The following is a 27,398-nucleotide window of genomic DNA, read 5'->3' on the forward strand; positions in this document are numbered from 1 at the left end:
AACACGTGAGCAACGTGTCTGACATCTGTCAGTCTTCTAGTAGCTGTGCGGAGAGAAATCTGAATCATTCCCTTCCGAATCTCGCAGAGACGGAGAGCGTGAGCATTAGCTGTCCATGAGCTAGCAGCAGGAGCAACTTTATCACTCTCTGTGGGCTACTCCCTTCACTTTATCGGACTTAATACCTCCACGTTCCCCCGATTGCCTGCGAGCTTCTACGCCGGTCTATACGGTAATTTCTCTACAGTGCGACAGAGAGTCGCGTGAGTTATGACGCAATCGTTAGCCTATTTTTACAAAAATGGCTTCTACGGGGCCATAACGTAAGGTACAAGGTAATGGAGCCTTTTATACATTGTCGAGTTTCTTTAGAAATAAATAATGGACAAATGGAGTCTTTGGACGCCTCAGATGTAAAGTTATTCGCTGTCAAAGTGACGCAAAAATGAATGGGAGTCGATGGAATGCTAACAGCAGGTGATGTTCTGCTACAATGGCGGCGCCCGCGGAGGCTTCAGTTTCCGGCGGATGGATTACCCCCTTGGGAAGGGCGAAAAACTCCATCTTATTTTCTCCTCCAACTTCAAAACATCTTTGTTTTAATTTTTTTGTTTTCGTGACCTTTCCAACATGATGACATAATACGTGGCTGTGTTGCAGACCAGCACAAGAAGACGAACAATTTTTTATTTATTTTTTTAAAAACATGACCGTTCATTTCGCTAGATAAGACCCTTATTTCTCGACTGGGATCGTGTAAAGACTTTGAAGCTGCATTGAGACGGACATTTGAACCTTCTTTTAACAGTTGAATATTTGGTTGCCATTGAAGTCCATTCTGTGTAGAAAAATCCTGGAATATTCTCCTCAAAAACCTTCTTTTCTTTTCGACTGAAGAAAGAAAGACATGGACATCTTGGATGACATCGGGGTGAGTAAAATATCAGCAATTTTTTTTTTTTTTAAAGTGAACTAATCCTTTAAGTAAACTTGGGGTTAGTAAGATGCTTTTTTAAATGTTTTTGAAAGAAGACTCTTATTCTCTTATAATACAGTAATTTATTTGATCAAAAATACATAAAAAGCAGTAGGCCTAATGTGATATATAATTACAATAAAAAGTAAAAAAAAAAAAAAAAACTTTTGAATGGCAGTGATACAAAACTGAGAACAAATGTATAATAGGCAAAACTCAAAACCTTAAAAAAAAAAAAATAATAATAATAATAAAAAATATTAATTTTTTTTGTTTTTTTGCGATTGCTATTTTGAGCATAGAAAAAAAAGTAGTTTCACTATGGACATTTATGTTTAAAGACAACTTGTCTAGACATGTAAATCACAATTTTAACATTTTGTTCCAAATACATTTTTGTACAAATACATTTTAAAGCAAGAAGACAGAAATAAAATAAAACCTTTACTCAACAGTCAGAAAAGAAATAGCCTTTCACTGAATATTATGTTCCCTCATTTGTCAAATGATAAGCTGCTGCTGCGGGTATTAACCAATATAAACACACTGTGCAGTACTAAACAATACTAGCTTATTTCTAATGAATAATCAGCTCAATGCTTTTCAAATATTAACATGCATAGTCTCTGAAGCACATGAATGCTTACTAATGTTACAGTAAGTTCTGGCAAATATATTGCCTTGATGATCCTTCCACTTTTCAACCAACAGTAAACTCATCAGAATCCTGGGATTGAAAGTTTCTTCTCTGGGCGTCTTTTTTAACCTGAGCATATGCACATCAGCACCTGAAAATATATCAGTGAATTCAAAATGCACATTTATTATTTTAACATACAGTTTTTAAATTACTTTCTTAGATTCTCAATAATGCATGTAAATTTTCAGTGGTTGATGTCTTTATTTTGACACTCACCTTAATCCGTGTCCAGCTTCAGTTTAGAGTAAATGTCGTCACTCTCAGTGTCATTGCCTAGAAGATGTCAACAGTTCATATCACTAGTGCGTACTGTACGTCCAACAGTGGTATGAAATATGGCATTATGACATGCTAAATAATGAATATTATTTAGTGTTCTATCATAATTTTACAGAGAGGATAATTTTATTTTAAAATGACTAGACGTTAGACCAAATTACCTCAAAATACACAATTAGCATGCAATGACCTTTTTGGATCAGGTCAGTTTCACAGTGCACAGCAACAAAACACATCATAAAATCATAAGAGCAGAGACTTTTGTTTCCATTTACCTTTGTTTTCTTTCTTTTTCTTCTGTTTCTTTGTAGATTTGAGTTCAATCTCAGCATATGTGATCTCAGACGGCCCACTTACACCGTCTACAATGAACAACAGAGAGAGAGAAATAAGACACTTGGTTTAACTCGATTTGTTCTGAAAAAAGGACAGTGATACAAAAAAAGATGGATTTGATTTCCAATTTATTTAGAGAAGAATATTGAACTCATCATAATGACATAAAATACCTTGACATCATTAATTACCTGTGCTTATTTCTTGATTAATATTTGTATCAACGGAGTCATAAATATGTGAAGTTCCTGTAATAAATTAATACATTAATTAATTTTCAATAATACATACATTTTTTTTATATTATCTTTTATATTAAATCTTATAAATTCAATTAAAAATACTATTTCATGCTGACATGAAAAATAAATAAAGCACTAGGCACATTATTTCATACAGAAAATAAAATATATTTTGTTATGCATTTTTTTATCAAATAAAACCAAATGACAAGTTCAATATAATTATATGTAAGACTCAAAATATCATCTTAAACTTTAGAAGAGTGAAATATTATCTAGTAGTGAGACCGGTCCTGTTAGTTAAAAGTTATTCTTAAGTGTCTTTTATCTTAGCTTGTAAATATTTCTGTATTAATGTGTAATGAGTAAAGACTGACCGGACAGCAGTGTCGTGTCTCCGGCTTCACTCTGCTTCTGACCGATGTTCTGCTGATGACTGACAGGAGACGGAGACTCAGATCTTACACCTAGTCAGACACAAAATATTTGTGTATAATCTCTTTCATGTATACATGTTTAAGAATGACAAACTGTTTAGTGACAAGTTTTTATTTATTTATCACATTATGGTTGTGTCTAAAACATTAAGCTGCCTCACTGCCTGCTGTCTTCATAGGCAGAAAATGAAACCTAATAAATGATTATTTTGAGAGTTTTACACATGCAGTGACTCAGTATGACAAGATGGAGGACTCGCTGTTTCAATGATTTCAATATAGATGACATAAATATTTATCAATACTTTTCAGTATTGAAGTAACAAATGATGGTTTCCCAGCCTGACCAGCTGAAATCTGCCCAGAAACTTTCTGAAACCAGCAAACATACCAGCTTTACCAGGTTTGGAAACCAGCTAAGATCAGAAAACCAGCTTAGACTGATGTAGTTTGGCAGCTCACAAGTTTTAGGAACAGAGGTAGTGTCTGAGAATCTGTCACTGAATTTTAATATGTCAGATGATGAACCTTTGTTGTTTCTGTAGCGCCACAGCAGGACCAAGAAGACAATGATCAAAACTGCAACAGCCAGTCCTGCAGTCACTCCAATTATCACAGGACCATCGAAACCATTAGATCTTGAGGCTGGAGAAACTGAGATACATATATATTTCACATCTACAGTACATGTAAATTATACAGGAACATTTCAACTGTTTGTAGTTCTTACTCTCAACTCTGACTGAGATCCAGCTCTTGGGAGACTCTCCTCTCTCCGGGTGTTTGCAGTAGTAGAAACCCTCATGTGACTTTGAGACAGAAGGGATGATCATCTCTGTAGTTTGTTTCTGGATGAGTGATCCATCTTTATAGAAATCAGCTCTGAGGTTTGATACGGTTGTATATTTATATAAACAGCGTAGAGTCAGATTATGTCCTTCAGTCACAGGATGAACAGGACTCTCCAGAATCACATCAGCTACAGAAACACAGGAGACATGCAATATATGAACAAAATTATAACATAATTAAAAACAAGACAAAATAAAAAAGAACTTTATATTGTCCACTGCCCACTGGTTTCTGTTTTTAGTGTATTGCTATGATGGTCTGGCTGGTTGTTTACTGGTCAATGTCACACTACTGTACATCCTCCTCTTCTTTAATAAACCTGTGTATTATTGATTATAAACTGTCAGTGAAATGAATAAATACATAAACACAGACTCACGGTGTACAGTGATATTAACAGGATGATAGTTCTCTCCAGAATCAGACTGACACCAGTAAACTCCAGTGTCTGATGGGACAGTGAATCTGATTGTACATGTAGATCCTGTTTGTGATCTCCACGCTGATGATGAACAATCTTCCAGCCCCCCGCTGTCTGTGTATCTTCTCACTGTCCATCCATCAGAGTTACTCTGGTCCTCACAGCTCAGAGAGAGAGAGACAGATGTGAAGTGTTGAGTTCTGCTGGGACTGATGATCAGAGACACTGGAGGAGAAACACCTGACAAGACAATTACAGATATAATGTGGAAATTGTCCTTATTAAAATCAATTATTTAAACTGTGTGTGAACTCACCAGTGACCCACAGTGGTTGTGTGTTGCTGTACACTGTAAAAAATAATTCCGTAAAAAAACGGATAATGTACTGGCAGAAAATTACCAGGACATTTTCCGTTAAATTACGGACAGTTCCTTCACCTATAAAACGGAAAATTCTGTATATTAACAGTACATTTTCCGTACTATTAACGGATAATCCTTACACAGAAATTTCTATATTTATAGAAATTTTATAGCATATATTGTGGTAGCAAATAATTCAAGAACCATATATACAAATTGAACATGGTTTATTTTTGTACAAATATTCATGTAAACATTCTTAAATGCATTCAATGAGTAAAGATATATACATGTATATAACAAATGAAACAATGTACAAAGACCCATTAAAAAGTGCTTGTATTGTGGAATAAGTTTAGACATTAAACAAACAAGAGACAATTAAAAAAAGAAAACATGAGCAGGTATTTGCACAATATTGGTGTTGCACCAAATAGCTCACAAAATTCTTTGAAAAAAAAAACTTAATTACCTGTGAAAATCAAGATTCAAAACATTTTCAAATGCAATACAATTACAATACAGAAAGAAAGAAACAAAAACAAATGGAATATGAATACAGGTCTTCTGCTTTTATCATTAAGACAGCTTCAGACTTAGTCAATAGTAGAGTGAAATGTTAGTGTTAATGCCATTTTTCTGTAAGAGAACACCATATTCCTTAGTTCACCCAAAAATTTAAATTCTCATTAATTACTCACGCTCATGTTGTTCCACACCCCACAAGACTTCCATTCGTCTCCATAACAAAAATTAAGATCTTTTTGAGGAAATCTGAGAGATTTCTGTCCCTCCATTGACATCTTACGCAACTACCAATTTCAAGGTTCAGATAGGTATACAGAGATAAATGTAATCCATGTGACTCCAGTGGTTTAACCTCAAATTTATGAAGTGGCACAAATGTTTTGTGTAAAGAAGAAAAATAGACATCTTTTCTCACAAAATATAGATCGCTGACACGCGATCACAAGAGCGCCACAATGCATGCGTGCTGCTGACCCAGCAGGGTGAGAATGCATGGGTGAGAACACAAGCCACTGAGATGCTCATGTGAATGTATCAAAATATTGTGACAAAAGACAATTTGTTTTGTTTTTCCACACACAAAGCATTTGCATCGCTTTTTTGGGGGGGTTAAACCAATGAAAATACATAGATTACACCGTGTTCTAACTACACGCAACACACGATAAAAGGTATATTTTCCATGTCAATCAGAGATTTTGTCCTAACCAGGGACACGTGACGATTCTATTTTAGAAACGGTTTCTATTTTTCTGCGACATTGCAGCTGGAACACTACAAAAAAAACTGTCAACTCATTGTGAACAAACAAGTGTATTCTATGACAAAGATTGTTTCAGTCACTCAGTTGTTTAAATGGTGTAATATTTATTAATTTGATTATGTACTTATCAATTTCATTGTGACTGCTGTGCCAAGAGAACCTGTCCACACTGTTCTGATTGGCTGTGGTTTTTAATTGTTTTTGTCGCTTTACATGGTCACGACGCATTTGGTGTGGACAGAAAAATAACAATCTGGTTAGGACACCGTGTTACTTTAATGATGTCTTTACTACCTTTCTGGAGCTTGAAAGTGGTAGTTGCATAAGCTGTCAACAGAGGAAGAGAAAGCTCTCAGGTTTCATTAAAAAATCTTAATTTTTGTTCTGAAGATGAACTAAAGTCTTGCAGGGTTGGAACATCAGCAGGGTGAGTAATAAATGACATTATTTTAATTTTGGAGTGAACAACTTGCGTGAAAAACTTTCCTTCTTCGGTATGTTCAGTTAAAGGTCCATTTTGAGATTTGACAAAAGCTTAAAGGGATAGTTCACTTTGAAATACAATTTTGGTATGTTTTATCTTACCTGAAGTGCATCCAAGATGTAGGTGTCTTTGTCTCCGCAGTAGTTAAAATTTTGATATTTTTAGGTCAAACCGTTCTTGTCTGTCAGTCATATAATGCAGGTATATAGGCACTGTCTCCAAAAGCATGCAGAGATGTCTCTAATAGCATGCAGAGAAAAGTCCAAATTCCCCATCGTAATTGCACATTGATGGCCTAAGACACGAAACAAGCGGTTTGTGTGATAAAACGAACAGTATTTATATCGTTTTCATCTCTTTTACACAACAACGTCCAAGTGATCTGTTTACTTAGTCTGCGTAAGCGCCGGAAGTGATCTCTCGCGCGTGTACGTCACTCATTGTTTACACCAGAACCTATGCACAGAACAGAGATTGTAGATAGGACGGCTAATAGAAATGGTACTAGTTTGCGCCTATCCGGGATGTTTAAACCGATGTAAAAAAATACATTACATACATACAAAAATACATAGCTCGCGCAAACTCATCCGGGAGACCACTTCCGGAGCATTCCGGCGCTTACGCAGACTAAGTAAACAGATCACTTGGACGTTTTTGTGTCAGAGATAAAAATTATATAAATACTGTTCGTTTTATCACACAAACCGCTTGTTTCGTGTCTTAGGCCATCAATGTGCACTTACGATGGGGAATTTTTTAATTTGGACTTTTCTCTGCATGCTATTAGAGACATCTCTCCATGCTTTTGGAGACAGTGCCTATATACCTGCATTATATGACCGACAGACAAGAACGGTTTGACCTAAATTTAAACTACTGCGGAGACAAAGACACCTACATCTTAGATGCACTTCAGGTAAGCTAAAACACTGGTTCCCAAACCTGTCCTGAAGGACCCACAACACTGCACGTTTTCTTTGTCTCCCTAATCAAACACACCTGATTACACTCATCAGCTCATTAACCCATGTGATAATGAGCTGATGAGTTGAATCAGGTGTGTTTGATTAGGGAGACAAAGAAAACGTGCAGTGTTGTGGGTCTTTCAGGACAGGTTTGGGAACCACTGAGCTAAAACATACCAAAATTTAATTTCAAAGTGAACTATCCCTTTAAACTTTACATGGATTTCCAGTTGTTCATACAGGAACTTCAGCAGTCTTGGAGGAATGTGTAGACGTTTGGTTTCCTTCATCTCAGCCTTTTCGACCTTCATTCAGGATTTCTGCACAGGAAAGTTGCATATGAAGAAAAAAAAAATATGTTTTTAGCTACACATGAAATTAAATGAAGGAAATTGAACTACAAAGTATCATGCAGACCAAGTTGAGGTTGAAAAACAATCGTACAGTATTTTACGTTCATTAAATTATCAACTGCCATCCCTAATTCTTTAAAATTCAAACACTGTATTAAATGCTAAGACTTCTGTTTACAGTGGACTCCAATTGCATGTTATGTTAGCTTGTCTGCTCAACTATACCTTATGTTTCATTATTTTCAATTATAAACAGTAACACAACAACATGCTCTATAAATAATTTCATTAAAAATGTGTTGCTTACCTTTATGAACTCCAGGATAAGTGCCATTTTGTAGCTCACTGCCTCAATAGGGTATAGGTGATGTGGTCAATAACTTATTGAATGACAGCAATCCTGAAATCAAATAAGATATTACAAAAAATGAAAAAAATTACACGACCACTTCAGAAAAACCACTCCAAAAACAGTTGTTTAAATCTTCCTAATACAATGTTTTTCTACTGACCTATAAGCGTAAAAATCTTTGAAGGGGGTAACAGTTATTCAGCAACCAACTTTTTCTATAAACTTTTTCCTCAGACTTTAAATTTAAATGTGTTTTGCCAATATTGAGTACTCATAATGATTAATAATAATAAAAATACTAATAAAACAAAATACAAACCCATAAGCATGCAGGGTGGTGCTTGGGATGCACAGTAACTTAACGTTACATCAGCAAAGTCCTGTCAATAGATAAGAAAACAACAGAAACCATGAAACAAACTATAATAAAGTATAATAGCAGTCATGTTAAATGTAAATTATTCTGTCAAGGTCATTATTAGGGGTTTAAAGTCATATAATAGGTGTCGTGTGTGTATAATGTTAATGTCTGTGTGTCGTCTAAAACAAAAACAAGACAATAAAAAGTCTAACGTAAACATAACATTAACGTACCTCATTTGGAAGAAAATGTGGTGTTTTCCTTGATCCAGCTGTACTGCATCTTCACACACAGTCTTCACGTTGTATCTTCATGCCTTTTAAATAAAGTCTTAAATGGCCTTTCCTTTTCTCGACGATTCATCAGGTAGCTTTTGTTTGAAGCCATTAAACTGCTCCAAAAACACGAGTAACGTTACTGCCCTTCATCCTGGTTAACGGGTGCGCTCGGCACGAAATAAACTGCATCACCGACTAAATAAAAGCCAATAAACCAGTTACAACGAGGACACTATAACACATACAACCAGGGGAACTTCCACGAGTGTGAAATAAAATATTTCAATGTGTGACGATAAGCATAACATGATAAACACGACGGCTCCGACATTCATTTGCCTAACAAGCCGGATGGCAACTAAATAACGTTACGTACACAGCTTATTTGACATTTAGCTAAATGTAATTTTAGTTTTTTACCACAGAAGTGTCAGAATAACTTCCACACATCCGAAATCCGACTTTAAAAAGCAACTTTGGCCGCGGTCATCTGCGTGTGTAATGGCGGTTGCGTCTCAAACTTTTCGCGCCGATCAGGTTCTAGTTCCCACAATGCAACGCGTAATTCAAAATATGGGTAAAAGTCCCGTAAAAGACAAATACGGAAAATTCCTTCAAATTAATATGGTACATTGTACCGTATTTTTACGGAATTTTTTTACAGTGTATGTTGAGTAAACGGCTGTTTTATCTCTCTCTGCTCTGCACACATAAACTCCAGTGTGTTTTAGATCTGCAGAACTGACAGTGTATTTTCCTCCAGCTCCTCTGCTGCTGTCTGAGAGGAGGTCATGACCATTCCTGCTCCCTGTATAAAGTGAGAATGTGTAACATCTTACGTTCATGTTTAGTTTGTTTTAGTTTTTTGGACTTTCTGTTTTGTTTACATCATCACATGTTCCTTGTTCTAGTTTCCCGCCACTCATCAGTCACCATGGACACTAACAGCAATCATCACAGCTGTTCATCTTTTATTTAATAACCATGTGTATTTAAGTTCCTCCTAATGCACTCTTCAGTTGTCTGGTATTGTTTGTGTTTATGTGTAAACGCTGTCTTGTTGGCTATCTCGTTCTGTGTTGTGTAAATAAACCCTGTGTTATATCTTCATCATCTTCGTCTTCCTTGGATTAGAGCATTACAGACACAGAGGAGAGACTGGTAATGAGGGATTGGGTTCTCAAACTAGGTTTCACTGCTTGGTGCCCATGAAAGTGTTGCCCTTAAAACCAGTCTGTGTCTGGTTTCAGAAATATTAAATTATATATTTCACTTCAATAAAACCAGTTAACTCAGATGAAGGACATTATAACTGACCTGAGACAGTTACAGTGAACCAGCTGAATGTCCAGCCTGTAGAGGAGCCGTTAACCTCACAGATCAGAGTCACTGGATCTCCTTCAGTCAACCACTTCTGAGGAGAAACACTTAAAACTGCTCTGGGATCTGAAATAGAGACATCGCTCATTAATAACATGTTAAACTTCTGTGTGTTTATGAAGAGATGATCAAACTTACCTGATACTGTCAGTGTAACTTCATCACTGCGTTGTGAGCTGCGTGATCCTTCAGTCTCTGTCCCATAACAGAAGTATTTACCTGCGTCAGACTCAGAAACAGAACTGAATGTGTGTTCCTGTCGTTCACTGAAAGCACTGGTTGAACCGCCTTTATACCAGTTGTACCGCCAGCTAGTGACTCCTTCATCATATATGTCACATCTGAGAGTGACTGTCTCTCCTCTGAATACATGATGATCAGGTTTAATGGTCACTTTGGGTTTTGGTATTTCTGTAGAAAAACAACAATAAACATTGAAACAAATGTGATTATTAAAATAAATACAAATAATAAAATGTCCTGTTTTTAATTGTACAAACAGTTGCTTGATTGTAAGACGCTAAATCACGTTGAACTAAAGTATTGTTCTCAAAGATGTTCAGTGTCTTATTAATAATTTTCGGTAAGTTCTCAGAGAAGGTCATTCAATGAGAGAAAACACTTGCCATGTATTGTCACTGCTACTGGTTCACTGTAATATGTGTAAGATCCTCCTCTTCTTGCTCTACATATGTACTCTCCTCCATCAGAGACTTTCACAGGATAGATTGTTTTAGTTTCAGCTTCAGAAGATTCAGTGTTTGAGTCTTTAATCCAGAGAAACTCCCAACCACCCCATGACTGACCCAGCTCACATCTCAGAGTAACTGAGTCTCCAGTGAACACTGGACTCTGTGGCCGTACAGTCAGAGTCGGTTTGGGAACATCTGTCAAAATAAAATTATTGGGAATTTGCATGAGCTCTGACATGTTTTCAACAGATGATCTCATTCTCTCACTGGCAAATTATTAAAGTATTTTGATTTCATAGACAATGTAAGAAACATTACAGGGTCAAAAAGGCCAACATTATGGGACAATGCGAAATCTTAAAAGACAATAAAGGTTCAAAGCCCCAATATTTGTGTTGATAATCCAGAACTCGACTCACAGTCACACCACCAACATCTACACCAGCAGTCAAAGAGACACACCATTCAACAAAGTTTTGTGCAGGTGCAGCAGTTTATGAACATTTAAAATGATCTACAGTAGATGATAGTGTTGGATAAAGTGATATAGTTTCTGATCAGTAGGTGGTGCTGTAACCAAACCTGCATCTGCTCAGATAAATGGACAGGTAAATGGATTGTCAAAGACAATCTTTGGGTTTGGATGATATTTAGTCAATGACATTAAGAGGTATTTGTTCAATGTTGCACATGATGGATAAAATGACTGTTTTTTGGAGTTATAGTGATTTCTTCACCCAATTCAATTTTAATTGTGAGAAAAAAGATGATATGAAAGTTATTAGAAGTATTATTTTACCAATAATTAGTATGTTAAAAGAGTTTCTAACATGCTCATTCCCAAGATATTTGGGATGTTAATTTAGGCAAAATAAGTTATATTGGTGAGGAGTGAGCACTAATAAGATTATTAGAAATTGACTTTTGCAGGAAAGCTATCCTGGTCATATAAGAAGAAATTCAACATCTCAGTAGGAATTCAGTCAAGTAATTCAGAAGTAAATATCTTCTATTTCCCCTTCTACCTAAACGTGCATTTTAAAATGATGTGTGATATTTATCCAGCCAAAGTATTTCTAAGAATAAAATTGAATGCGGATTCAAACATTTGCCAAATTTGTAATAATAATATTGAATTGGTTGATCATTCATTTTTAAAATGTAAGTCGGTTAAAACATTTTGGACTGAGGAATTTTAAATGGATAATATAAAACATTATATTTTTTCCATCTATTACTTGGGGTATGGTGAAAGTTGAAAAACATTTAGACGACAAAAATGTGGACTTTGTTGATAACTTCTTAAGTTAAAATATTGTATTCACAAATGCAAAGTTTTGAAACCAGCACCACAGCCTAATGTCTTTAAAAAGAGCTAACCCTAAATATACTGAGGCCTTAAAATTATAAAGTTAAAAACCCAGGAAATTGTATTGTATTTTAAATTTTGAAAATATGAATTTGTTTAACCCCATACTGTGTATATGTATTTAAAAAAATGTATATATATATTTTTCTTGCTTTTTGTTTCTCTATTGTATCATGTATTATTAATAATTGGTAACACTTTATTCTGATTGTTCCTTTTAAACATTCAACTGACTATAAGTGACTTTACAAGTATAGCCTACATAAAACGTGTCCTACTAACCCTAAACTAACAGTCTAATACTCAACTAATACTCTAATGAAAGTTAGTTGACATGTGGGTGCAGTTTTACTCTAGTCTAGTCAACGGAATGTTTAAAGGGGACCATCAAAATAAAGTGTTACCAATTATTATATCTCAGTCTGTAAGGACTTATAGTTGAAAAAAAGAAAGAAAAATCATCATTTATCATGACTACTGTTTAGTGTGTTATTTGGTAATGGATGTGAAAAATCCAAAAAACAAGCAAAGTTGAGACTTGGTTTGAAGATCATGTGAGATAATTTTGGTTTAATTTGAATAATCAAATTGCTTATTAATAACATGTTAACGTGTGTGTTTATGAAGAGATACTCAAACTCACCTGATACTGTCAGTGTAACTTCATCACTGTGTTGTGAGCTGCGTGATCCTTCAGTCTCTGTCCCATTACAGAAGTATTTACCTGCGTCAGACTCAGAAACAGAACTGAATGTGTATTCCTGTCGTTCACTGAAAGCACTGGTTGAACCGTCTTTATACCAGTTGTACCGCCAGCTAGTGACTCCTCCATCATATATGTCACATCTGAGAGTGACTGTCTCTCCTCTGAATACATGATGATCAGGTTTAATGGTCACTTTGGGTTTTGGTTTTTCTATATAATGACAACAATAAACAATTAAAATAATGTGATAAAGAACATAAATAACAATAATAATTATTAATAAAATTAATTGAATAAAATATGCTGTTTTTAATGTTTGAACAGTTACTTAATTGTACAACACAAGTTAAATTACACTGAAGTGTTGTTCTCTATATCTGTTATAGTCACTTATGAATCAATTTCATTGTGTTCTCAGAGAAGGTCATTAAATGAGAGAAAACGCTTGCCATGTATTGTCACTGCTACTGGTTCACTGTAATATGTGTAAGATCCTCCACTTGTCGCTCTGCACTTGTACTCTCCTCCATCAGAGACTTTCACAGGATAGATTGTTTTAGTTTCAGCTTCAGAAGATTCAGTTTTTGAGTCTTTACTCCAGAGAAACTCCCAACCACCCCATGACTGACCCAGCTCACATCTCAGAGTGACTGAGTCTCCAGTGAACACTGAACTCTGTGGCCATACAGTCAGAGTCGGTTTGAGAACATCTGTCAATATAAAGTCAGTGAGATCATAAGACGTGAAAGTTTTTCAGCAGATCTCATTCTCTCACTGGTAAATCATTTATGCATTTTTATTTCGCAAACAATGTACCGAGTTACTGGCAGCAGAACAAACAAGGTCAACATTCACTCAGCGTATATGCAAAGAGTTAAAGGACAACAAAGGTGTAAAGACCCCCCTATGTGGAGTTCAAACTAGAGCCCTGCATTTCAGCCCGAGCCCGACGGGCCCCGACTTATTTACGCCCCTAGGGCCGGGCTTCGGGCCAATTTTCACGTCATAGTTCACATGCGGGCCGGGCCTCGGGCCTGTTTTAGGCTTATCCTTCTTTTTATAGCCTATTTCAGACATGTATTAAAATTAAATATGAGAAGTTGACGATGGAAAAACAAACATAGAAAGACGTTTTAAACCTATCACACTGACATATGACTGACACATGACAGTCTGCTCGCGCTCGCGCACACACACACGCACGCACGCACACAGGTTTCCCGGCGGCACATCCCATTCGCTGTTTTTAGTGTCCCCGCCAGCAGCAGAAGTATAGCGAGCGTGACTTCAGCGCAGCTGGAATAGTTCAAGAAAAAAGTTCGACTGGATTAAAACCTTCCACTGTGGATGCTGTGATTTTTCTTCACGATGCTCTGTAAGAAACTGTTCTTAGCCATGTTAGGGGGCTGTCTTGTTGGTTTTCGTTTGAAAACGACTTTATTTTCATCAGTCTGTTGGAAACTATTGGAAATAAGAATGGCCATGTTCTGTAGTGAAAACTTGATTTTTGAGGTAAGATAATCTGCATGTTTGTTTTTAATTAAATGGCATTTATTTGATTTGTTTAGATTGTAGGCTATAGCTCATTTCGTTTGCGAGCGCTGGTGCGACTGTGAGCAGCAGAGCAGTTTGCCTCAGCTTTTTAAAAATGATAATAAACGTTTAAACTATAACTGTCTATGTGTGATATGCTTAAGGTGTTTTATGGATTTTATTGTAGCCAAGTAAAGTGTTGATTTGAGAGGCTAAATGGATCAAACATGTTTAACTCGCAGTCGGCTGCTTGGTCGTCAATAAAAAAACAAAAAGAAACCGAACATTTGTCTAAATTAACTTAATGAAGAAATGAAAAGAAACATAACTAACAAAATTGACCTATTTTAATGGCTGCAAATAGCTAGTTTGCCCTAGGCCAGGCTACAGCTGTGTATATAAAAAAAAAAAAAAAAAAAAACGGGCTCGGGTCGGACTCGGGCTGATAATTATGATGAGCTGTCGGACACGGGCCGGGCTAGGGCCTGAGCGTCTCGGGCCAGGGCCGGGCTAGGGCCTAGATTTGAGGCCCGTGCAGGGCTCTACCATTAGCAGTTACCAAAAGGTTACAAATTGTTTTTGTTGTTAAAAGGACTTTGTTGTTGCAGGTCCAGCAACTCTGATAATTTTTATTAAATCTGTAGACAAATGTCAAAAGATATTTCATATTTATAAATTCTGCATACACATTTTTTCATGTGAGTGAATGTTTTTTTGGTGTTTTTGTCACACCTCAGAATCCTCTGTCTGGTGTTACTCACAACTCATTTTATAACTTGTTTAAAAAGCTGTATTTTTAATCATGACACTCATTTCATTGCTGGTGTCACAAGATGAAGATGAGGGAAGACGGACTGAAGACGAGGTTATCAAATATAAGGTTTTTAACTACAAGAAGGCAAGCAGGAGTAACAGTGTGCAGAGGAGTGTAAACGTAACAACCGTATACAAACATCAATGACAAATAAAGACTGAACACAGAGGAACTGAATACACAGAGGTAACAAAATAAATGAGGAACAGATGTGATGAATGAATGTCCATGGTAACTGATGAGTGGCGGGAGAATACAAACAAAGGAAAACATGTGATGAATGAAAACAAACTGAAAGTCCATGAAAACGAAACTAAAAGTGAATGAGTGCAGATGAGTGACAGCTGGGCCGGATTCACAAAAATATTCTTAAAAAAGAAGTTAAGAAAGTTCTCAAGATAAATTCCAAGAAGTTCGTAATGTTCCTTTGGGTTGGAGGTTATCCTGACTTTAAAACGTTATTTACGATGATTTTTTAAAAACGTTCTTTTCAGGAATATGAATAGGATAATTATTAAATTATTAAACACTTTATTTTAAGGTTGTCACAGTCTTCGTCTGCACCTGTCTATCTTAGTCTGCACTACACTTCCCAGAATCCCTTGTGTCTTCACACCTGAACTCACTCCCTCAATCATCCACCTGTTCATCGTCCTCATCATCTGTGTCACCTGTCTTCACCTTGTTAGTGTTCGTTTGTTTCTGTATTTAGTTTGCTACTCTTCAGTCTGTCTTTGTCGGTCCTTGTTTATGTTACCATGTATTGAGTGTGTTACCTGTCTGCCTGTACCAGTTGTGTGAATTATTATAGTAAATGCTTGAATTGGAACTTTGTGCCTCTGTCTGTCTTCACCCGCACCTTACCCGTGACAGAAGGACCGACCACCCTAAAATGGACGATTGGGTAAAAATTTTCGTCCTGGCCAAGGAGAGCCAAGATCTCCCAGCCTTTGCCCATGGAGGGTCGTTTGAGGGAACCCGTCTGGCCAGATTTCGCGGGACCCGTGGAGGCCGCAGTAGAGGCGGTGGTCGAGATGGCCGACACCATTCTCTGCTTTGGTCCCTCTTCGACCCCGGACCGTTGCCGTCCAGCCCAGAGCTTCCTGCACCGCTGGTCCCGTCCAGCCCAGAGCTTCCTGCAGAGCTTCCTGCACCGCTGGTCCCGTCCAGCCCAGAGCTTCCTGCAGAGCTTCCTGCACCGCTGGTCCCGTCCAGCCCAGAGCTTCCTGCACCGCTGGTCCCGTCCAGCCCAGAGCTTCCTGCACCGCTGGTCCCGTCCAGCCCAGAGCTTCCTGCACCGCTGGTCCCGTCCAGCCCAGAGCTTCCTGCACCGCTGGTCCCGTCCAGCCCAGAGCCTCCTGCACCGCTGGTCCCGTCCAGTCCAGAGCTTCCTGCACCGCTGGTCCCGTCCAGCCCAGAGCTTCCTGCATCGCTGGTCCCGTCCAGCCCAGAGCTTCCTGCACCGCTGGTCCCGTCCAGCCCAGAGCTTCCTGCACCGCTGGTCCCGTCCAGCCCAGAGCTTCCTGCACCGCTGGTCCCGTCCAGCCCAGAGCCTTCGCCGCTGGTCCCGTCCAGCCCAGAGCCTTCGCCGCTGGTCCCGTCCAGCCCAGGACCGCCTTCGCCGCTGGCCCCGGTCAGCTCAGAGCCCTCTTCGCCGCTGGTCCAGTCCAGTGCTGACCTCCCCAAGAAAATTTTGGGGGGGGGCAATAAGTCCTCTGAGGGGATCGTGGAGGCCCTTCCGACACGGTTCCCATGGCCACCCGAAGGGTCCTCACCGCCATGGCCGCCCGAAGGGTCCTCACCGCCATGGCCGCCCGAAGGGTCCTCACCGCCATGGCCGCCCGAAGGGTCCTCACCGCCATGGCCGCCCGAAGGGTCCTCACCGCCATGGCCGCCCGAAGGGTCCTCACCGCCATGGCCGCCCGAAGGGTCCTCACCGCCATGGCCGCCCGAAGGGTCCTCACCGCCATGGCCGCCCGAAGGGTCCACACCGCCATGGCCGCCCGAAGGGTCCACACCGCCATGGCCGCCCGAAGGGTCCACACCGCCATGGCCGCCCGAAGGGTCCACACCGCCATGGCCGCCCGAAGGGTCCACACCGCCATGGCCGCCCGAAGGGTCCACACCGCCATGGCCGCCCGAAGGGTCCTGGCCGCCTGCACGTCCTGCTCCGCCCTGGCCGCCTGCACGTCCTGCTCCGCCCTGGCCGCCTGCACGTCCTGCTCCGCCCTGGCCGCCAGAAAGGCCTGCTCCGCCCTGGAGGCTTCCTGCTCCAGATCGGCCACCCCTTCATCAGCCTCCAGGGCGCCCACCCCCCCACCCCTTTGTTGTTCTACGGCGCGAGGTCGCGCCTTGTTGAAGGGGGGCGTTATGTCACAGTCTTCGTCTGCACCTGTCTATCTTAGTCTGCACTACACTTCCCAGAATCCCTTGTGTCTTCACACCTGAACTCACTCCCTCAATCATCCACCTGTTCATCGTCCTCATCATCTGTGTCACCTGTCTTCACCTTGTTAGTGTTCGTTTGTTTCTGTATTTAGTTTGCTACTCTTCAGTCTGTCTTTGTCGGTCCTTGTTTATGTTACCATGTATTGAGTGTGTTACCTGTCTGCCTGTACCAGTTGTGTGAATTATTATAGTAAATGCTTGAATTGGAACTTTGTGCCTCTGTCTGTCTTCACCCGCACCTTACCCGTGACAAAGGTGACGTAGTTACATGTTACTAGTGGTTACCAGTAATAACAGTAAATTATGTATAATTACAAGTAACTAACCCTAAACCAACCTAACTGTAACTCTAGTAACTCTATCGTAATGTAGGCTAGTTATTAATATTACTCAGTTTTTGAGTAAGTATATGTAACTACATCACCTTAAAATAAAGTGTAACCAAATTTTGTCTTAAGAACAACCATAAAAAGAAAGATAAGAACATTCTTATGAAAAGTTTTTGGGAATATTATTCTTATGAATGTTTGGTGAATCCGGCCCCTGGTTTGTAAAAGAATCACACATTTGTAATGAAATTTATGAATCAGATTCACTCACCTTGAGTGTGTCCAGACTGGATGTTTGAAATCAGCACTAAACACAAAGTAAAAAAAAGAGACTCATTAAAGATTGTGTATTTTAAATGTTAGTTGATTAACCCAATTTTTTTGTTTTTTCTATGGGATCTTATTTGCAAAGTTCTTCCCGTGAAACAACCGGCTGTGTTTCTCTTAGTTGTCCCTGATGTTTTTTGCTTGTAAATTAGCAATAGGTATGAAGGTCTGTCCCACAGACAGATATTGTCAGGGTGCTGTCACTTCTGTCTGGTCTATTTCTTGGTTTTGTGACAGAGCCCTGACACGTTGTCTTGTCTGAGTGCCTTGTTTCATGTACTTTCATGCCTTATCCTGTACTGTGTACCACGCAACTTGTGTTTTACACTATCTGTGTGCTTTCATGCCTTGTCCTGTTTTGTGTGAACACGTGGCTTATGAGTGTTCTCATTGGCTGCGTGTTCATGTCTCATTAAGTGTGAGCATATGGCTGGTGATTTGTTTTACTGGCCATGTGCTTGTGTTTTCGTCATGTTTGGTGTGAGCACATGGCTTGTCATGTATGTTTCCTTGTGCCATGTGTTCTCCTGTCGATTGTCTAGCCCCTCCCATTGTTACTGATTTATTTGCCCCACCTGTCCCCCCTCGTTACCTGATTGATTAACTTGCCCCACCTGTCCCCCCTCGTTACCTCCTTTGTTTGTTCTCCCGATTTATTCTCCTTGTGTTTTCAGTCTTGTGCTGTTTTGTCGTCGAATGTACCTCTTGTGTCCTGCATGCCTATTCTGTTGCCAAGTCCAGTCTGTCTTAGTTTCCCCTTCGGGGTAATTTTTGTTTGTTCCTGTTTTATTTTTTATACTTAATAACCTATTAATAACCTATAATAATAGCCTTATTTCTCTGCACTTGAGTCCTCGCTACTTCCACCCAAACTCTGACAGATATTTGGGTTCAGAAGAACTCTCTCCACAAGAACTTATTTTATGTATAAGAGAAATCTACTACACGCTCACAAGTGACAGTTCAGCCAAATACAGGAACATCTGACAATTATTACACTGTGAACATGGAGCTGATCAACTTTGTATTATACTGTACACATGTTATAAATGCATATTTTTCTACTTTACACATACGAATTTCACTCTTGCACGTTTCTCAGATTCACAACACAGAAATGTTTACTTTCTCTTGAAGTCTTTCTTCTACGTTGTCTAGATCTAGTGACACCTGGATGAGTGTTTCTGTAAAAACCTTTGAAAACAGTGACAATAATAAACTAATATAAACTCTTACTAACTGCTTACTAGTGAACATCTAACACTAACTAGTGAATATCTACTGAAGACTAACTAGTGAAAATCTACAAAATGTAATAGAAGGAAATCCAAGGCACTCTTCTTTGGAAATATATAAAAAGCCTTTATTAGATTGGCTATTTCATAGTAGAAAATTTAAAAAACATGGGGGAAAAAACAACCCACGCGTAGCGGCACAGTCAGCCTTCTTCAGGGTGATACAGCAAACACCACAAAGCATTAAACCGAGTGAGTGAATAAACAGACTGACCCAAACACAACAGAGTGCATTTCTCTTTCACAAACAGCACTAACTGCACACTTCCTCTCTCAAACTCTTCTTTCACTCATATATCATGAACTTGAGCTGGATTTGAAACTCTAAGAGCAGCATGAAGAAGAAAATAAAATCCAGGAACACAATCCTATTCATAATATAAGTGCAATTATTTTCAGAGAAATAATAATAAATAATACTCACAGAGCAGAAGAGGAAGTTGACTGAGCTCCATACCGACTGAATAATGACTGACGGTTAAAGACAGACTGAGTTAAAGCCTCAAGACTTCCTGATACATATAGTCAGATCTTTAGGAACATAATGATGACAGTGTAAATGTACCTCATGTGTTACAGAAAACCTTTTAAGAAGTTGATAATCTTGTAACACATTTTCAAAAATGTCACGCAAGTTGAAATGTTGTGAACAGCATAAATTTGCCATTATGAGAAGTAATGTTGTTGTGTTTAATGGAAAAGGAATCATAACTTTGATGGATCTTTATTGTAATAATGTTATTAGATGTATTTATAACTTTATAAGTTAAGAAGTGAAACTGGTAAACAACCATTGTTCCTCCCACACTGGTTAATGCCACTGATCTGAAAGAGAAGAAACCAAACCACAACTATGAGCTCATCTCAATCCATTTCTAATCTATCAGGCCTCCAACAATAAAGGTGTCGAGTTTGGCACTGATATATTTGTGCCAGTGAAAAGTTTAGTATTCATAACCAAGACAAGTGATGTAACAACTTGTATGCTTGTTCCTCTTAATTTAGTGAATTCAGCTTCTGTACGATTCAAATAACAATTGTATTAGTACTTTTGAGAAAGTAACATAAAAAAAAAAGATGATCTTATCTTAAGATATTATCTTATCTTACTGTCCTCAGCAGTCATTTCAATTCTTGTTAAAGGTCATAAGTCTTATTGTCATTTGCACAGTTTTCACATGGTGGACTGAAATTTGTGAGGCAATTTACTGAACCCTCTGCTATTGTTCATCTGGGAGTCACACTTGTGTTGTTCACGGTCAAAAGTGACGAACACCTGAATTATTATTATTTTTCCAGTAAAATCAATGTAATATAGATTTTACCTTCACTTCCTTTGGCTTTGAGTTGCCAAATGTCTTCATACAGACAACACAAACGTTTTTCACTGACTGAGGTCTCAGAAACTTAACCACTGGCTTTCAACATTGTCTTCGCAACTGATCTGACTGACCGGTTCTTCTTTGAAACCTCATCAGTTCCTTTTTAAAACACTGTCCGGCACATCTCTATTTGTCTTTCTTTTCCACTGATCATTCTGTACAATTATTGAACAGAAACTGTTCTTAGTTGTATGTAAGGGGATTGTTGTAACACTTTTTAAAGGGAACTTCAGCTGGACAATGACACTATTTTCTTTTAAAGCTGCTGTACAGCTGTGATGCACAAAATATTTGTGTGAGATTATAATCTGCTTTCCCTTAATGAATACAATATAAACTGAAGAAAATACATAATTAACATCGATAATTGTAGAATGTAGAATCATCTAAATTGTAGAATGACGCATTTAACGGAGAGACTGAGAGTGAAAGAGGAAGTGCTAGAAAGATAAACTGGTGTGAAGAGAAGCTCACATCAGAAGTTTTCAGATCTTGTTTTATTCGTGCTTCATCCAGAAAGACTCAACACATACGAATCTGAATTAGTGGTGTTTGCTAAGCGTCGATCATTGCTCATACTCTGGGTCAAAGGTTTTTCATAAATCAAAAAGCCAAATTTCATCAACGTAACACCATTTTCTAAAAGATTCCTCAAAACTATTAACACTATTCTTGTGTTTCTCAACTCTAAACACATAATCAGTGCATGACATCATGTGTTCATGTTCAGAAGTGTTAAAAACCATCACAGTCACATGACCAGCAGTTCTCATGTGAACACTATAGCAGCAGTTTTACACAACACTCATAATAACCACAGGATGAGTTAAAATAATCATGTGTGAAATCATTCGCACGATTCCTCTGCTTTTATTGTGACACTGCAAGACGAAGCATCAGATCCACAATATCCTAAAAAAGCAGTTTCTTTATTTAAAAAGTAAACAAACATCAAATATAAAATATTGCAGCAATACAATTCAGGACACTTACACTAAAATAAGGAATAGCTTACAAATGTCGTTATGTGGTTATAATGTGAAACACGCAAATATCACACAAGCCTTACATTTGTAAAGAATTGCACTCTGTATTACACAAAGAGTATATACAAAGTATGTACACAAAAATATTAAACTTTCACTTAAAAACATAAACATAAAACATAAATAAATACTGAAAAGCTACTGAAATATGTTGATAAATAGCAGTAATGTAAGATAAGTTACTCAACTTTTTAAACAGACAGTCACTGTCTTGTCAGGCTTTATTTTAAAATATAAACTGTGAGTGGGACGGGGATGTACTTGTGATACTAAAGCTCAATGAAGGTCTATATTACAAATAATGTTTTTATTAGTTCAAAAACAGCACAAAAAAAAAAAAAATGGGTTAAAAGGGTTAACATCCATGTACCTTGTCAAAGTTAATATAAAATCAAAATTGACCCTTTCTTAGCTATTCTAAAGTTTAAACTGGATTTTACCATCAATTCCTGGAGGATAAAATGGGAATTGACAATGGAAGTCAAGTGGTTTGGGAAAGCTGGTTCATGTTGACTTCATGACAAATGTTTTTTGACCACAACAACAAATTAATATCAGATTAAAGTTTCTTCCTCTTCATGTAACTGTTAAAAACACTCATAAACAATCTCAGCATTTACTCATTTTTCTTGCTTTTAAATATATTAATTTAACCAAATTTTACAATTCAGTTTTTGTAAAGCAGTTTTCACAACAGTGTTTTTAAAGCAACTTTACAAATATCAATCCCTCAGTGAGCAAAGCCTAAGGTGACATCCCATAATATTAATGATTATTTTGACTGATTTGTTGGTCAGTTAAAAATAATGATAATAATGACTTCTACTAAATCACTCAGGTGTTTTTTCTCTCATTCTGCAGCATTTGTAAATCAGCACGACCGTCACTATCAGATATGGACAAGCTGCCAGTGCAGAATTGAGTATATGGAGGACAGAGATCTGAGAGTCTGAATGAGACCCTGAGAAAGAGACACAAACACTTTATCATGCACTATATCTGAACGAGGCATATGAAGAAATAAATCAGCTCACAGTTTCAGTGACTCTCACCTCTGACTGAGATCCAGCTCTTGGGAGACTCTCCTCTCTCCGGGTGTTTGCAGTAGTAGAAACCCTCATGTGACGTTGAGACAGAAGGGATGATCATCTCTGTAGTTTGTTTCTGGATGAGTGATCCATCTTTATAGAAATCAGCTCTGAGTTTTGATAAGGTTGTATATTTATATAAACAGCGTAGAGTCAGATTATGTCCTTCAGTCGCAGGATGAACAGGACTCTCCAGAATCACACCAGCTACAGAAACACAGGAGACATGCAATATATGAACAAAATCGTAACATAATAAAAACAAGACAAAATAAAAAATAACTTTATATTTTCCACTGCCCACTGGTTTCTGTTTTTAGTATATTGCTACGATGGTCTGGCTGGATTGGACTGGTCAACGTCACACTACAGTACATAATTTTCTTGTTTAATAAACCTGCACTGTAAAACCCAACAAGTTAAGCTAACTCATTTAATTTGAGGAAACTTATTACCTCAATTTAATTAAGTTAACAAAAAACAATAGTTATGAGTACTCTGAACTTATTTTAATCGAGTCCACTAAACAACGATATTTTTTAATACGCAATTAAACTTTACACTGCATTTAAATACTTTATATAGCTGAAACCTCACTATATTGAGTAAAAAAATTGAAAAGACTAACTTTAAATGAACTCAGAGCACTTGCAGTTCCTGCTAGCTCGCAATATCATATACAAACTCAAATCCAATGAGTTAAGCTAACTCATTACATTTGAGGAAACTTATTACCTCAATTTAATTAAGTTTATAAAAAACAATAGTTATGAGTACTCTGAACTTATCTCAGTTGAGTTAAATAAAAGTATACATTGCAGTCAAGAAATTAAGTGATTAATTAATTGATGAATTAAGCGATTAGTGAGCATTAATTATGAACACCTGCTGTTAACAAGCAGAATCACTGAAGGAAAAAGAAACACAAGAACTACAACTGACTTCCAACCACAGCCTTAGATGAAATCAACTTAAGATCAAATATGTTTAAATCTCTCAAGTTCTCAGCAGAAGAGGATTATGACCCATGATTATCCAATTAAATCTGTGGGCAAAGAGACACTTTACGTGGCTTTTCAGTCTGGAAATTCATGTTCAGTCTGTCCAACGTAACGCTGAGGTCACCTGTCAAACCACTACACAAACAACATTAGCAGCTTCACTAATTACTAACCAGTTTTACTTTTGTCATGCATCTACAGAAGTTGTTATTGAGAATGAACAGAGGTTTAGATGATGATGATTTATTGAGTTTCATTTAAAGACACCATGATAGTGGTCAGTGTTTGCTTTAGTTGGGCTCTTGACCCGTGACTTTATAACACCAGATTTTCTTCTGGCTGCTGTAACTGAGTGTTTATATAACACATTTGTTATGGCACATAAGCCAAAAGAAAATAAAAACATGTTATTGCGTTTAGATGATGCAAATCAACATTTAATGACTTGATTTTCTGATCTTTTCCAGAGCCTAATCTCTGTGTAAACAGGTGATATGTTACTTGTATTGTTTGTTATAACAGAACTCTGATTTTACTGTAAGGTCCATTGAAGTGACAATATGATTTTTAAAACCTCTATGGTTTCATACTGACTTACACAGACATCAAGAATGAGCATATGAATCTCAACAACGGTGACCAATAAAAAAATATTCATGCCGCAATGTGTGCTGGGAGCAATGGATACATTTTGTATTATGCTAGTACCCAGCATGCATTGCAACATGAATAGTTTTTAATGGTCACCATTGTTGAGGTTCATATGCTGAATCTTGATGTCTGTGTGAGTCTTTGAAATACAATACATTTTTTGTGAAACTTTTTGTGCACATTCATTTTGTAATATTATTCATATTGTCTGATGAACATAGAATTGCTGGCGCTTATGCTGTTGAAACACAGTTTTGAAAAAAAATGATTAATATGTTGCCCTTTTTATCAGGGATTAGACTCTGAATAAGATCAGTGAATCAAGTCACAAAATGATCTATTGTCATCATCAGTCCTCAACCATTTATACACAATCAACAATTTTCCATGACTTTTGTACCATTATAAATGTGTTATATAAACACACAATATAGCAGCCAAAGAAAACCTTATGTGGAAAAAGTCAAGGGTCAAGAGCCCAACTAAAGCAAACGCTGATCTCCATCATGGTGACCTTAAACGAAACAAATCATCAACATCTAAACCTCTGTTAATTATAATAATAACTGTATAATAATAATAATTCAAACTGGTTAATAATAAGTGAAGCTGGTAATGCTGTTTGTGTACTGGTGTAATCCTCCTCTTTTATCTTCAGTTGATTTCATCTAAGGATGTGGCTGGAAGTCAGTTGTAGTTCTTGTGTTTCTCTTTCCTTCAGTGATTCGGCTTGTTAACAGCAGGTGTTTATCACTAATCCTCAATCATCACTTAATTATACAATTATTATTCAATTATCATTCTGGGATATAGAAATGTTCTATAACTCATTCAGTTTGAGTTCAATTTCAGTCATTCAAGTTTCAATAATATTTGAGTGCAGTGAACTCAATTTGATTTAGTACATATTACTGTTAGGTTTTACAGTGTGTGTATTGATTGTAAACTGTTAGTGAAATTAATAAATACATAAACACAGACTCACAGTGTACAGTGATATTAACAGGGTGATAGTTCTCTCCAGATTCAGACTGACACCAGTAAACTCCAGTGTCTGATGGGAGAGTAGATGTGATTGTACATGTAGATCCTGTTTGTGATCCCCGGCGAAATGATGAACAATCTTCCAGCCGCCCGCTGTCTGTGTATCTTCTCACTGTCCATCCATCAGAGTTACTCTGGTCCTCACAGCTCAGAGAGAGAGAGACAGATGTGAAGTGTTGAGTTCTGCTGGGACTGATGATCAGAGACACTGGAGGAGAAACGCCTGACAAGACAATTACAGCTATAATATGAATCTTGTTTTTATTAAATAATAATCAATCATTTAAACTATATGTGTGAACTCACCAGTGACCCACAGTGGTTGTGTGTTGCTGTATGTTGAGTAAACGGCTGTTTTATCTCTCTCTGCTCTGCACACATAAACTCCAGTGTGTTTTAGATCTGCAGAACTGACAGTGTATTTTCCTCCAGATCCTCTGCTGCTGTCTGAGAGGAGGTCATGACCATTCCTGCTCCCTGTATAAAGTGAGAATGTGTAGTTAACACCTTACGCTCATGTTTAGTTTGTTTTAGTTTTTTGGACTTTGTTTTGTTTACATCATCACATGTGTTCTAGTTTCCCGTCACTCATCAGTCACCATGGATACTAACACCAATCATCACAGCTGTTCATCTTTTATTTATTAACCATGTGTATTTAAGTTCCTCCTAATGCACTCTTCAGTTGTCTTGTGTTGTTTGTGTTTATTTGTACACGCTGTCTTCCATGTTGGCTCTCTCGTTCTGTGTTGTGTAAATAAACCCTGTGTTATATCTTCATCATCTTCGTCTTCCTTGGATTAGAGCATTACAGACACAGAGGAGAGACTGGTTATGAGGGATTGGGTTCTCAAACTAGGTTTCACTGCTTGGTGCCCGTGAAAGTGTTGCCCTTAAAACCAGTCTGTGTCTGGTTTCAGAAATATTGAATTATATATTTCACTTCAATAAAACCAGTTAACTCAGATGAAGGACATTATAACTGACCTGAGACAGTTACAGTGAACCAGCTGAATGTCCAGCCTGTGGAGGAGCCGTTAACCTCACAGATCAGAGTCACTGGATCTCCTTCAGTAAACCACTTCTGAGGAGAAACACTTAAAACTGCTCTGGGATCTGAAATAGAGACATCGCTCATTAACAACATGTTAAACTTCTGTGTTTATGAAGAGATGATCAAACTCACCTGATACTGTCAGTGTAACTTCATCACTGCGGTGTGATCTGCGTGATCCTTCAGTCTCTGTCCCATAACAGGAGTATTTACCTGCGTCAGACTCAGAAACAGAACTGAATGTGTGTTCCTGTAGTTCACTGAAAGCACTGGTTGAACCGCCTTTATACCAGTTGTACCGCCAGCTAGTGACTCCTTGACCATACATGTCACATCTGAGAGTGACTGTCTCTCCTCTGAATACATGATGATCAGGTTTAATGGTCACTCTGGCTGTTGGTCTTTCTATATAATGACAACAATAAACAATTAAAATAATGTGATAAAGAACATAAATAATAACAATAATAATAATTATTAATCAAATTAATTGAATAAAATATGCTGTTTTTAATGTATGAACAGATACTTAATTGTACAACACA

The 27,398-nt window shown here is 37.7% G+C and overlaps 1 protein-coding gene across 1 annotated transcript; it reads right to left on the bottom strand.

Moving 5' to 3' along the window:
• Positions 1 to 1,240: 1,240 nt before the first annotated feature.
• On the bottom strand, positions 1,241 to 27,398 carry LOC307009970 (Fc receptor-like protein 5). The gene is made up of 23 exons (XM_079634243.1): positions 26,986 to 27,398; positions 26,787 to 26,915; positions 26,106 to 26,276; positions 25,741 to 26,022; positions 23,068 to 23,310; positions 22,850 to 22,976; positions 20,396 to 20,412; positions 18,237 to 18,272; positions 13,291 to 13,551; positions 12,779 to 13,051; positions 10,701 to 10,961; positions 10,213 to 10,485; positions 10,012 to 10,140; positions 9,359 to 9,502; positions 4,560 to 4,586; positions 4,202 to 4,483; positions 3,701 to 3,949; positions 3,499 to 3,624; positions 2,911 to 3,000; positions 2,483 to 2,539; positions 2,231 to 2,317; positions 1,893 to 1,949; positions 1,241 to 1,764 (listed from the first exon to the last, which is right to left on the bottom strand). The coding sequence occupies exons 1-22, from the start codon at positions 27,179 to 27,181 to the stop codon at positions 1,894 to 1,896; spliced, it is 3,516 nt and encodes a 1,171-aa protein (XP_079490369.1). The 5' UTR covers positions 27,182 to 27,398; the 3' UTR covers positions 1,241 to 1,764; position 1,893.

The sequence above is a fragment of the Phoxinus phoxinus genome (assembly GCF_949152265.1).
Source record: "Phoxinus phoxinus genome assembly, chromosome: 1".
NCBI lineage: Eukaryota > Metazoa > Chordata > Actinopteri > Cypriniformes > Leuciscidae > Phoxinus > Phoxinus phoxinus.